The following is an 11,110-nucleotide window of genomic DNA, read 5'->3' as shown; positions in this document are numbered from 1 at the left end:
AAAGTCAACGAATAAATAGAACCAAACAATTTGATGAGAATGATTTAAAAAACGCACGTTGGGACAATGACACTAAACGTACTATGTTTAGTATCTGTATTATTGGTGACGGTCATTAGTCAGGTATAAAAACAACTGTATGACATGATTTTAAATACAATCAATTTGTTGAATTTCTAACACGATTCTTGATAATCTTTAGGAGTTGACAGAAGATGAATTTGAAAAATATAAGGGTACGGTACTTAGCTTTCTTATTCCGACAAGAATCAATGGATGTAGCGATATTGTAGGGGCGCGCTAGTTATTATTGAAATTAATAAAGATTTTGAATTTCAGCCGAAAATCCTGAGGAATTTTCAGGTGGATTTGAAGGAGATATCATTCTAAACGGGGTATGCAAAGATACCTAGAATTCAAAGATAATCAACCGATATTAACCTCCAAAAATCAAAACGATTTCTTTACTTTGCATGCAGAACTTTCGGAACGCACTGCGGGGTGCTAAGTTATGGCCAGGTGGTAACGTGATATACGATGTAAGCAAAATGAGTAAGTGACACGACATCCGGCAAACATTCAGAAAATCTCTCTTTATCTTCTTGTTGTTTCATTTGGTTCTTGCTTCGTTTCGCCATCAGATTTTCTCCTTCGATGGAAAATTAGACGGGCGTTATCATACCTCGAAAAGGCTATAGGTACTGACTGTATTAGATTTGTGCCGAGAACCAACGAGCAAAACTACATCAGTGTATACAGCGGATCCGGGTAGGTTGAGGACGCAGTGTACATCCGATCTGACTTCAAACTAAATGCTGTGTTGGACTTCTGAATTACAACTGTACTATCGTCACAAAAAGATAGATGGCGCATTCATGTAATGCTACACTATGTCCAACTGTTTGAGTTAACTGTTTGAGCAAAATTCGGTTGGAGTCCTCATTATGTATCACATGTAGCATGAATCGTCTCTTTTCGAAATGTCTTGCTATCCTTATAACATAACTTTTAGATTATCTTATTAGTTCTTTGTTCAGAGAATATGTTTAATGAATAAATGTTTTTAGATGTTCGTCATTTGTCGGAATGGTCGGAGGAGCGCAGAGATTATCGTTGAATAGTTGGGGCTGTTTCCGAGAGCACACGATGCAACATGAGTTTCTTCATGCTATGGGTTTCAAACACGAGCAAACTCGTTCGGATAGAGACGATTTCATTGTAGTACACTTTGAAAACATCGAACCAGGTAGGCCTACGCTTTCAGTGTCAGATACTTGCCACGTCATAACGATACGTTAGATCTGTTTAACCTGCTCGGCCGAACCCCCATCATTTTTTACGTACGATGCAAACACACTTGCCGGGGCTCCTCTATTGGACTGAATACGCAGCGCGGTTTGCTTTGACTGTATCTTCAGAAACTTTCTGTTAACGTCATCCGTTAGACATATGCCATGTTTGGTACAAATACGAATCCTAGGTTTGAAAAAGACACGCAGCGCATTTTAATGTAGATAAAGCAGTTTATCTAAAGCAATTGTCAGCCATTGAGATGTATATAAAATAATGTGGTGATACATTTTTTGCAGCAAATATCTATAATTTCCACAAAGCCGACACCAATAACCTGGGAACTGGATACAACTATCCATCCATCATGCACTATGGCAAATATGCATTCAGGTATTTGCCCTAAAATGTTTCGTAAATGCTGTATTTGAAGGACATTTCTCTGAAAATTGATAATTCATCTGACATATGATTGTAGTAAAAATCGAAAACCAACCATCATACCGAAATATCCTGAAATAGTTGGACGCAACTCTGGCATAAAAAAGGGTTCTTTAGACGCTAAACGAGTTCGACTTTTGTATGGCTGTAAGTTTAAACGATGAATACGATTTTTATTTGATTCGAACCAAATGATTTTAACATTACCACGATTTGATAGGATTTAGATATTTATGATTTCTGATGTTATATTTTTGCAGGTGATCCTCCACTTCCGAAGTGCAAGGATTTACTCGAGAAATGCCCGACATTAGCATCCCAATGCGGCACTAATACATTAGCTATCAAATATTGTAAAAAGACATGCGGAAAGTGCTAAAGCAAATAAAAATAAAATGAATTGCTTACTTTTAGTATTCCAACAACTTTACAGATTTGTGAATCCGTCTCGTAATTTCAACAGAAGGTGAACAGAGGCACAAAATTAAAAAATCCATATGTAATCATCATCGTTGTTAGTTCATTTTATTAAAAGGAATCTTCTAAAATATACATCAGATTAATAGAAATACTTTTCAACCGATAATCATTATAATTACACATATTCGTCATTATCTATTTCGAAATTTTAATGCGTCGGTAATGAAAAATATATGTAAATCGAAGCGGCCGAAATTAAAACTAATCCCAGAAGTGTTGAAAGAATTCGTTTCATTCGCAAACTTTGTTCTAAGGTTTTCAAATTCACTTGTTTTCCTTGTTCTTGTACGACTTGATTCTCCTCGTTAATGCCGCATATCCACATTGTTGCCTTGCAGCAAACTCTTCCTAGTCGACATCCTTCATCTGAAACGATCGAAGACTCTGAAATATGTCATTTGACAGTTCGGGGGCTAACGTGGGGGCCGCTTGACACGGAGCCTCGGATCATCGCGTGCCAGAAACAATTGATTTTTCAAAATTTTCTACTGAAATACATGCGATGGCGATCCATCGTCACTCCCAGTGCCCAGGAATCAATTTGTCTGGGGGAAACCTATGGGTGTCGCCAGATCCGCAGAGAAAAGTAGGGTCTACAAACTAACCTGCGCCTTCATTCCTGTGTTCAGCATTACTAGTAGGTGTTTTGATCATAGGCTCCTGTAATTCTATTACTTCGGGCTTTTGTTCGGGTAGTTCAGTTTTATTCCAACAGGTCCAATACGTTGTGTGAACGAGCTAAAACGATCGCATCGAAAAAAAAAAGATTTATCAACTATAGTATTCCTGAATTCATTCCAGATACTATAGGTGTTTATATTTACCAGAGACGGGGCTGGGGGCTTCGTACATAAACTCACACCAACTGTAACAACGGTAGTAAACGCAGTCAGTACTATACTGAAATACATGAAGTGTATTTTCGAAATGAAGCTTGGCCGAGTGTCCGGCTCTCCGCAATGAGGAGGTGGGTATACGAATACCATTACCAGACGAATGAGTCCGAACAACGACCCCAGAACGAGTCCGCAGATAGCTCCCTGAAAAAGTGGAATAGAAAACCTGACCGTCTAAACCTGATTATACGCGTCAGCAATGAATTAAAATCGATGGTTAAATACTTGCTTTTTCGTTCGTTCTTTTCCACAATATTGCCAGTAGATATATGACGAGAATTTGCGGACAAATGTGCGATTCAACTGTTACCAAATAAACGAAAAGCTGACTACCGTGAAATTCTTTAATCAATGGTATTAAAGCTATCCCGATAGCGACCATAACTATAACGCATACTCTGAAAATACATACACGAAGACATGACGAACAGTCGAAATACGTTAAGGAAAGAAGCCCAGTAATAATGTAGTCACCGTCCAATGATCATTAGTTCATTATTTTTAGGTCGACGTCGTATTTTCCTGTAAATATCCATAGTGAAAAGAGTTGATGCACTGTTGAATATGGACGTCAAATTGCTTACCAATCCGGACAACATCACAGCCATCATAACACCTCTTAAACCTATTATAGATCAGTAGTTTTCATTTGTTAAATCACTGAAAATGTAATAATTTTGAAAAAACGGAATTATTCAACCAACGACTGTGAAACGCGGGATTCACCGCACATGAGATTTTAGATTTCCGTGTAAGGGGTATAAACGACTTACCTTGCGGCATGATCCCGAGAACTAGTCTCGGGTAAGCGATATTTGAACAGCCGTGACGATTTTCACAGATTGAATAGCAAACATCCGGATCAGAACAGGCAACCTCATCTGAGATGAACAACATAGTGCATTGTACTATACTCTCTAATTAGGCACGGGCCAAATTTGGCCCGAGCCTAATCCGGGCCAAATAGTCTACGTGTGACCGCGGCTTATATTAGCCTTGGCTATCACCTATCCAAAATACAACATAATTTTGCTTCTGATATTGTCCTGATATTGTATTGACATTCATGTTGTATTGTCTTTTTGCTCTAAGCAAATGTACTTTTTTGAGCAATAAAATATTCCATTCTATTCTATTTTGGACGCAAATTTGAGGGGAAAAGTGTCTTTCCAGTTGCGCAAGAATTAGTGCCATTAAAATCCGCAACTCCAGCCATTTCTAATGACACAATGGTAGGTATCCACTTCTAACTAAAGATATATACGATTTAATCAAATTACCTGGATACAATACTCGACTTATCATTCCAGGAATACTCATAGCAAACATAGGTAAGATCTTCAGGTATCCCGCTAACAGGGTGCCACCCTGAGCGTGCGAGAGACTCTTCGCGGCTAGAGCCCTTTGTACAACCATCTGAAATAACCATACCCTACATCAGTTCCCCAATGGCAGCTGAAAGTAGTAGTGCAGGCGCAACAGAAAAAAAACATTCTTTACCTGATCACTGCACCAGAACCACATTGAACCAGGAGTTGCCCCGAGAATGAATCCGATCCAGGGCATGTTTGGATCGTCCGACGGTCGAAGCATCTGAAAAGCCCTCTCACTGGGCAAACCACATGTTGAATTATTTACAAGTGTTGTATTTGATATTGCGTGCGGATATTTCTCCTTGAGTCCTTCATATCCACCGATTTTAACAACGCCTGAAAAAACGATAAAAAGTAGAAGAAAGAAATCAAATCAATCAGGAAATCATACAATTCTTTCTATGACCTCAAATCACTTACTGATTATCATGAGAATTGTACTACCGATAACCATTATAAACGCTTGAAGTGTGTCCGTATAGATAACTGCGGCGAGACCACCTGCGTAAGAAAAATAAATCAACAAATTGCGAGATTTTTGAAAACAGCAAGAACATTTCAAACAAGCTCAAGAGATCTACCTGTTATCGTAAGAAGGGCGGTAATTACCAGTAGCAATAATATCGAAAGATACAGACTCCATTTTAGAGACTGTTGAATGAATATTGCTCCACTGAATAAATTTGTCTGAAAATGATTAATTAAAAAGAATATCATAGAATCTTTTGCGATTCTGTTTGAAACGCTCAAAAGGTTATAGCATTTGATGTAGGTTGCTTTTGATAACCGGTTCATAAATAGTGATATATCGACACCAGTCAGGTGTTTGTCGTACCGATATTCGTGAAATATATAACAAGATACTGAGTAAAGACAAATAAATTCGAATTCGTTCAGTGCCGAAACGTCGTTTAGTGTATTCGGGTAACGTGTGAACCTGAAACAAGAAAGGCAAAAATACTCAAGGTTATAAAAAAGTGTCAGGGTCAACATTTGTATGAGACAGATTGTTTTACTATATAAACCGGTTTACGTACAATGCAAATAAATATACATGTAAATTAGTATATATATAATGTTCAATATCAAGTTTAAGTTCAAATTTATTTCACGGAAAGTTGTTGATATTTGCCCGCGAGAGCATACGTACGCCCGTTGCGATATACACCGGTAGAAATATCCATCCTAGAACTTGTAACAGGAACAATGCCTGCGAAATAATGACAACATTGAAAATCTTAACCCTCTTTCCGATTCATTTGAATATCATCTATTGATGCTACTAACATTGAATTCATACGCTGCCATCGCAAGTCCCGTAGCGGCACCAGACCCAGCTAGACCGATAAAATGCTCAGTGCCGATATTACTAGCGAAAAGCGATGCCCCGACCTAGAATTATATAGCGAATATTCATTCATTTGGGATTTGAACCCGAAATCCTCTCTTCTCTTGTTATCTGAGATTCTAGTTACATACCGGTAGCCATGTCATAAATCTTTCAGCCAGAAAATAGCCATCAACAGTGCTTCTCTTGGTTCGATAAACTGCCTATAAATCGTTGATATATATGCTTTAATTTAGATATCGTACGGCGGTATATTCATTAAAAATCACTTTATTTCTAGCGTCAATATCATAGATTTTAGATTCAGAAACTCACGTAGATTCCGACCGCAATAACACTGGCAAAGTAAAATCCTACCGCTATCCAGTCCCCCGTTACCATCGCCGTAGACATAACTGATGTCGTTCGTTTGAATAATATTTCCCCAAAAAAGTAAAGCCACACGAGAAAGACAACGCAATGAGTGGCAATGTGGTCGTGTGTGAAATAAACGAATACGTGAAAAAACGCGATACACTTTCGACGTAAATTCCTGTCGACAGTCTCGAGTACGCGAATGAACTCTGCTGATAAGATAATATTGAAATCGATGAATTGAAACGATAAAAACCTTTCAAGATTTTTTTTTCTGCTCCCGATAGGAAGGAAATTAGAACCAAAAACGCAGTACATTAGATTTATTTACATACATATATTCTTTTCAGAATGTCTATACATAAATCATTGCATTGATATTTTACAAAAGAGATGCAATTATTATTGTCCTAGAAAAATTCTCGTTGTAATCTTTCCCTTTCGTTTTGCCAAATGTACAATTGCTGTTGTTTTCTGTAAGGAATCGACTTCTGTTTTTGATCGATTGTTATATGATCAACTTTGATCAACGGGAATTCTAGATTTGGAAGAACGAAAGTATTATTCAAATCACATTTTCTCTCTTCTGATACATTTTCCGAGTAAACATGAGAAGTCGCGGATGTAAGACTACTGTAAAGAATGGTTCGCGAGTCTCGAGGTTCACGTTTTAACTGCGATGGTTTCAACGGTTTTGGTGAATCAGTTACAAATCGCTTTAGTTCTTCTTTGCTTCTAGAACGTATGAATTCTGGTGGTGAATACGACACCAGGTTGGTCGGTAAGGAACTTGTCGATTGTGATTTTGTACTGGCTGTCCTACACAAGTGATTCGATTTATCGCCGCTATGTAACGCGACCTCTTCGCTAATGGAACCAAGCGAAGAAGTACTCGCGGGTCGCACTTTGATTTTACCCTTCTTTCCTATATCAGCTTCGCTGTTGGAATGTTTCAAATTTTTTCTATCTAGATTATAACCATCGCAACGCGTTTCGATTTTCTGATGCAGTAATACCTCGGTATTTTGAATTTCGCTACGTGTTTTCTCGGAACTCTGAGATGGATGTTGATCGTTGAACTCGGATTCAACGAATTTCGGTGGAATTTTCGCCGATTTCGCGGTCAATGTATCGCATTCAAAAGCGGGATTGTCTCGACCCCTTTTACCCCCATCGGAACTGGTTTCTACCTCGGCGTATATGTGTAGTTTGACTTGTTTTTCTAGTATCTGAAGACACAGGTAGTTGTCTCCGCGGACGACCTCATCACCGCTGTTACTGCTACATGGGCCAGGAGTTGCATAATGTGGCCTGAGAATCTCCTCGGGTATCGATACCGAGTATGAACCTTCGTTCCTCAGATCCGCGTACAACCCATCTAAAAATTAAAACATTCAATCGTACTGATAACTATAAAACTCGTTCATCTTAGTTATATAATTCGCTAAAGCTGTACCTTCTAAAGGGCTTTGTCTAGTTGAGGATCTGTAGTTGAAGTTTTGATTTATGTTAGGTATTTGGTCAAGATCACGACTCGATTCCCTGTGAAATACATAAAAGAAAATACAGAATACGCCTTATTTTCCTATCGAGTAAGCGGATGTATTTCGGTTGGCTCTATACCTGTCAATTAGTTTCGAATTGCGTTTCTGTCTGAATATGAGAAGAGTAACGACTAATACAACTACCAGGACGAATACAGCTCCTAGAACCGCTCCAATGATTATATAGATTGTATATCGGGCATCTCCAGGTCGCACGCTGTGAGCTGAAACCACAATTTCGTTGAATGTAAATCCGTGCAGCGATGTCGGAAATTTTCCAAGTCTTCCCAGTAGTAACGCGTGATGTAGCACTGCTTCCATATCGGATGCATAGATCAACTGATCGGAGTCTGCGTATTGGGTTTGTTTCAATGTAAAATCAACTTGGATACTCCCAGGCCTGTAATATTTGAAATTGTATGAACGTAGTAGCATTGAACTGATTTTGTATGTTCTTGTGTAAAACATTTTCCATATCGAATATTGCGTACCTAATGTCGTCAATGATGACATCGATTTCCACTTCATACGCAATTTCTGCATAAATTCCTTTCACCTAGGTTGTAATAGAATTGAAAATAACGCACAGATAAACGATATCATCTTTAACGTTGAATGAATATACTCACAGCTTTTACGAAACTAGATTGAAATGAAGTATCATGCTTTAACGAATTATGGTACGGAGCGTTTAATCTAAGCGACACCATATACAGTGCGATCACTAAAAAAAGAAAGTTAATTGATAACTTGTTTATATAAGGTTTCATATGTATTTATGTATGTTCTATTTCGACATAGTTATGCTTTTCTAGTGTTATATTACATTTCCTCCGAAGTATCTCACAGTAGATTCCGCTGTAGTCGACCGGACAGTTACATCTAAACTTGTCGGCCAATATTTCACATTCACCACTATTAAGGCAGTTAATTTCACTACAATTCAACGCCTTACCTAAAAATCCGAAGCACTTCGTTATTTTCTGTACAAAACATCTTTTTTCCATTTTTATTATTAGTAAAATGATTTTGCACCGTAAACTGCAAAAATATGCACTTGCACATCATGTAATGTTCGAGGTCTCTACTGGTACAAACCTTTCGTCGAAGCACTCTGCTCATTAATGGGAACCGGTGTTGTAATTGCTTCAGGTATCGGGAAAGTTGTTTGATCCAACGCAGTGCTATAATAGTTGTCTAGATGATCACTTGGTATTGCAGGAATCTGTGTAAATGCCGAGTTGACTATTCTCGTAGGTGACGGTGAAGAGCCTGCGCTAGCAACGTGAAAATCAGTTATTTCATCTATCAACTCACTCGATAAGTGCGGAGTGACACTGCTGTGAAAAAATGTGCCCTCTTTAGCAAAGGCAGAGCTTTCTGATGAGATAGAAATAGTTTTATGGGATTCGAAGCTCGAGTTTATATTGGAAAAATACCTCTCCTCCGAGTTGCCGATATTTGGAACGTTATCGATTAGAACTGGTCGAGATGATGTCACTACATCATCGCTGTTCATTCCAATCGTATTTTTGAAGACCGAAGACGTAGAAATTGAACTTCTGTCAAACACATTTGTTGTTTCCGTTGCAATAATAGAAATAATGCCAGTCTTATAAACGCTTGATTGAAATGTGTTGCTATCCAATCCGGACGATTGGATTATTCCAGTGCGGATGCTTTCGGTGGACGGACTGTATGTAATTTTGGAATGTTCACGATTTTGAAAGACCTCTACCTCGATCCAGGGGGTAGGTTGTGATAAGGGACTAGCGGTAGAAAGGACGTCATTTTCACATTTCTGCTCGGTAGATGTGTGAACGCATTTACACACGTAAGAATCCCGTAGATTAACGCATTCACCGCCATTGCGGTTAGAACTGCACACCGAGTCGAAACAACACTCGACGATTTTCTCGCCGCTTCTTAATTCTAAATCTATTTCGCAAGTATCATTGCACAAACACGACTGGAGTTCGCAACTTATGTTGTAATAGATTTGACAGGTTTTACCTTGCCACGAATGTGGGCATTCGCACGTATATTCGCTTATATTTCGGGGTGAACAATTTCCGCTATTTTTGCAAGTATTTGTAAGACAAACCCAATTTGTAAACTGGCAATAATTCCCGTGAAAGCCGCTGATGCAGGAACATAAAGCACGACCGGAATTTTGAAAACACGTGTCATTGTCATAGCAGGGATGCGAGGAACATCGATCCGATTGAGAAATATCGTGTATTTCAGTTCTTGATTCGTTAATGCAGCTAAATCTTCCATCGCTTGTAGCGACGCATGAACAGTTATCTGGACACAGATTTTGCGGACAGGTCGGCGTACAAAAAATATCTGTAATGATTAACAAGTTCGAATGATTAAAACTATTTCATGGTTGCGGTCATGGGGAAAAACTGCCCGTTTGTATACTCCGTCTATTACTGATCTTATACAAAACGAGCTGGCAATACGACATATTGGCGAAATGGCCGGCGCACTAGGTTAGTCCCAGGTTCGAATCATGGCTACGATTAGTGACTTTCTTGTCAATCTCCGGTTCTGATATGGAAGATTTTCTACAGGGAATGTGAATGAACTGGGACTAAATTTCCACATCTCACCAAAATGTATCGAACTTACAAAGTTCTATATACCTCTATCCAACTACTACGGAACTAGGTCCTCTAGTACAATAAACTACAATTGCTTGATATCATTTTGGTTATCACCGGACTGCTGCAACTGACAAGTGGATGCTATTATAGTAAACATACAAACAGTGTACAAACATATACGAACCTGTATATATGGTATATAGCATCAGCACCATACAACAAAACACAACATAAAACTGCATATTCCTACTTGTTACTCATCTTTTCCGTCGAGGTACATGTAACATATGCGTTCCGATATCATAGCCAGTGAATAAGCCTCCGATGCCGGGATATGCTTTTAATTTGCTAATTTCTTCAGCCATTACGGATAGCGAAGCGAGGAGAAGTTCGGGATGAGCCACAGGATTACGCATTAATACCGACACATCCTGCGTACATAGAGACCCAGTTGAACGCTTATCAAAGGTGCTTTATATTTAGAACCCAGCAAGGAGGCAGTTTACCACGCGATTATAGCTAGTGCTGTAATTGATGCCGTCGACGATAAAAAGAATATAGTAACATGGAACAGATTGGTTCTAAATAAGTGAAAGGAATTTCTTCTTACATCGAACTTTAGTCTTTTAATGGCGAATAGCTGAAAATACAAAGTGCGTAAGATGCTTAGCAGATGTTTCTTGAGGATTTACTTTTTCTAATGGAAAATTACTTAAAATAGGCGAGTTTATAATCCATCAGGGAATGATTTCTGTGCGGAAAATTCAACAAA

At 38.6% G+C, this 11,110-nt stretch overlaps 3 protein-coding genes across 5 annotated transcripts; 1 reads left to right on the top strand and 2 right to left on the bottom strand.

The window, feature by feature from the left end:
• Positions 1–38: 38 nt before the first annotated feature.
• On the top strand, positions 39–2,279 carry LOC141901456 (high choriolytic enzyme 1-like). The gene is made up of 9 exons (XM_074788696.1): positions 39–123; positions 203–236; positions 340–395; positions 480–552; positions 642–768; positions 1,068–1,246; positions 1,590–1,683; positions 1,769–1,878; positions 1,992–2,279. The coding sequence occupies exons 1-9, from the start codon at positions 67–69 to the stop codon at positions 2,108–2,110; spliced, it is 849 nt and encodes a 282-aa protein (XP_074644797.1). The 5' UTR covers positions 39–66; the 3' UTR covers positions 2,111–2,279.
• Positions 2,249–6,304, bottom strand: LOC141901455 (sodium/myo-inositol cotransporter-like). Of its 3 annotated transcripts, XR_012618832.1 has the most exons (16): positions 6,144–6,304; positions 5,960–6,031; positions 5,768–5,872; positions 5,631–5,690; positions 5,316–5,417; positions 5,062–5,167; positions 4,901–4,981; positions 4,608–4,816; positions 4,388–4,523; positions 3,881–3,988; positions 3,582–3,732; positions 3,333–3,505; positions 3,201–3,247; positions 3,036–3,111; positions 2,817–2,949; positions 2,445–2,577 (listed from the first exon to the last, which is right to left on the bottom strand). XR_012618832.1 is itself a non-coding variant. In XM_074788693.1 (15 exons), exons 1-15 carry the CDS (start codon positions 6,219–6,221, stop codon positions 2,360–2,362), a joined length of 1,944 nt encoding a protein of 647 aa, XP_074644794.1. In that variant the 5' UTR covers positions 6,222–6,304; the 3' UTR covers positions 2,249–2,359. The 3 variants fall into 3 exon arrangements, 2 of the variants coding, with proteins under 2 accessions (XP_074644794.1, XP_074644795.1); XM_074788693.1 differs by having other exon boundaries at positions 2,249–2,577; positions 3,036–3,247; XM_074788694.1 differs by lacking the exon at positions 6,144–6,304 and having other exon boundaries at positions 2,249–2,577; positions 3,036–3,247; positions 5,768–5,849; positions 5,960–6,002.
• Positions 6,305–6,592: 288 nt separating this feature from the next.
• LOC141901154 (uncharacterized) lies at positions 6,593–10,703 on the bottom strand. The gene is made up of 5 exons (XM_074788257.1): positions 10,617–10,703; positions 9,831–10,075; positions 7,806–8,126; positions 7,639–7,724; positions 6,593–7,560 (listed from the first exon to the last, which is right to left on the bottom strand). The coding sequence occupies exons 1-5, from the start codon at positions 10,701–10,703 to the stop codon at positions 6,593–6,595; spliced, it is 1,707 nt and encodes a 568-aa protein (XP_074644358.1).
• Positions 10,704–11,110: the final 407 nt, after the last annotated feature.

Source organism: Tubulanus polymorphus, chromosome 3 (assembly GCF_964204645.1).
Source record: "Tubulanus polymorphus chromosome 3, tnTubPoly1.2, whole genome shotgun sequence".
Lineage (NCBI taxonomy): Eukaryota > Metazoa > Nemertea > Palaeonemertea > Tubulaniformes > Tubulanidae > Tubulanus > Tubulanus polymorphus.
This window is presented reverse-complemented; position numbering and strand designations above follow the sequence as displayed.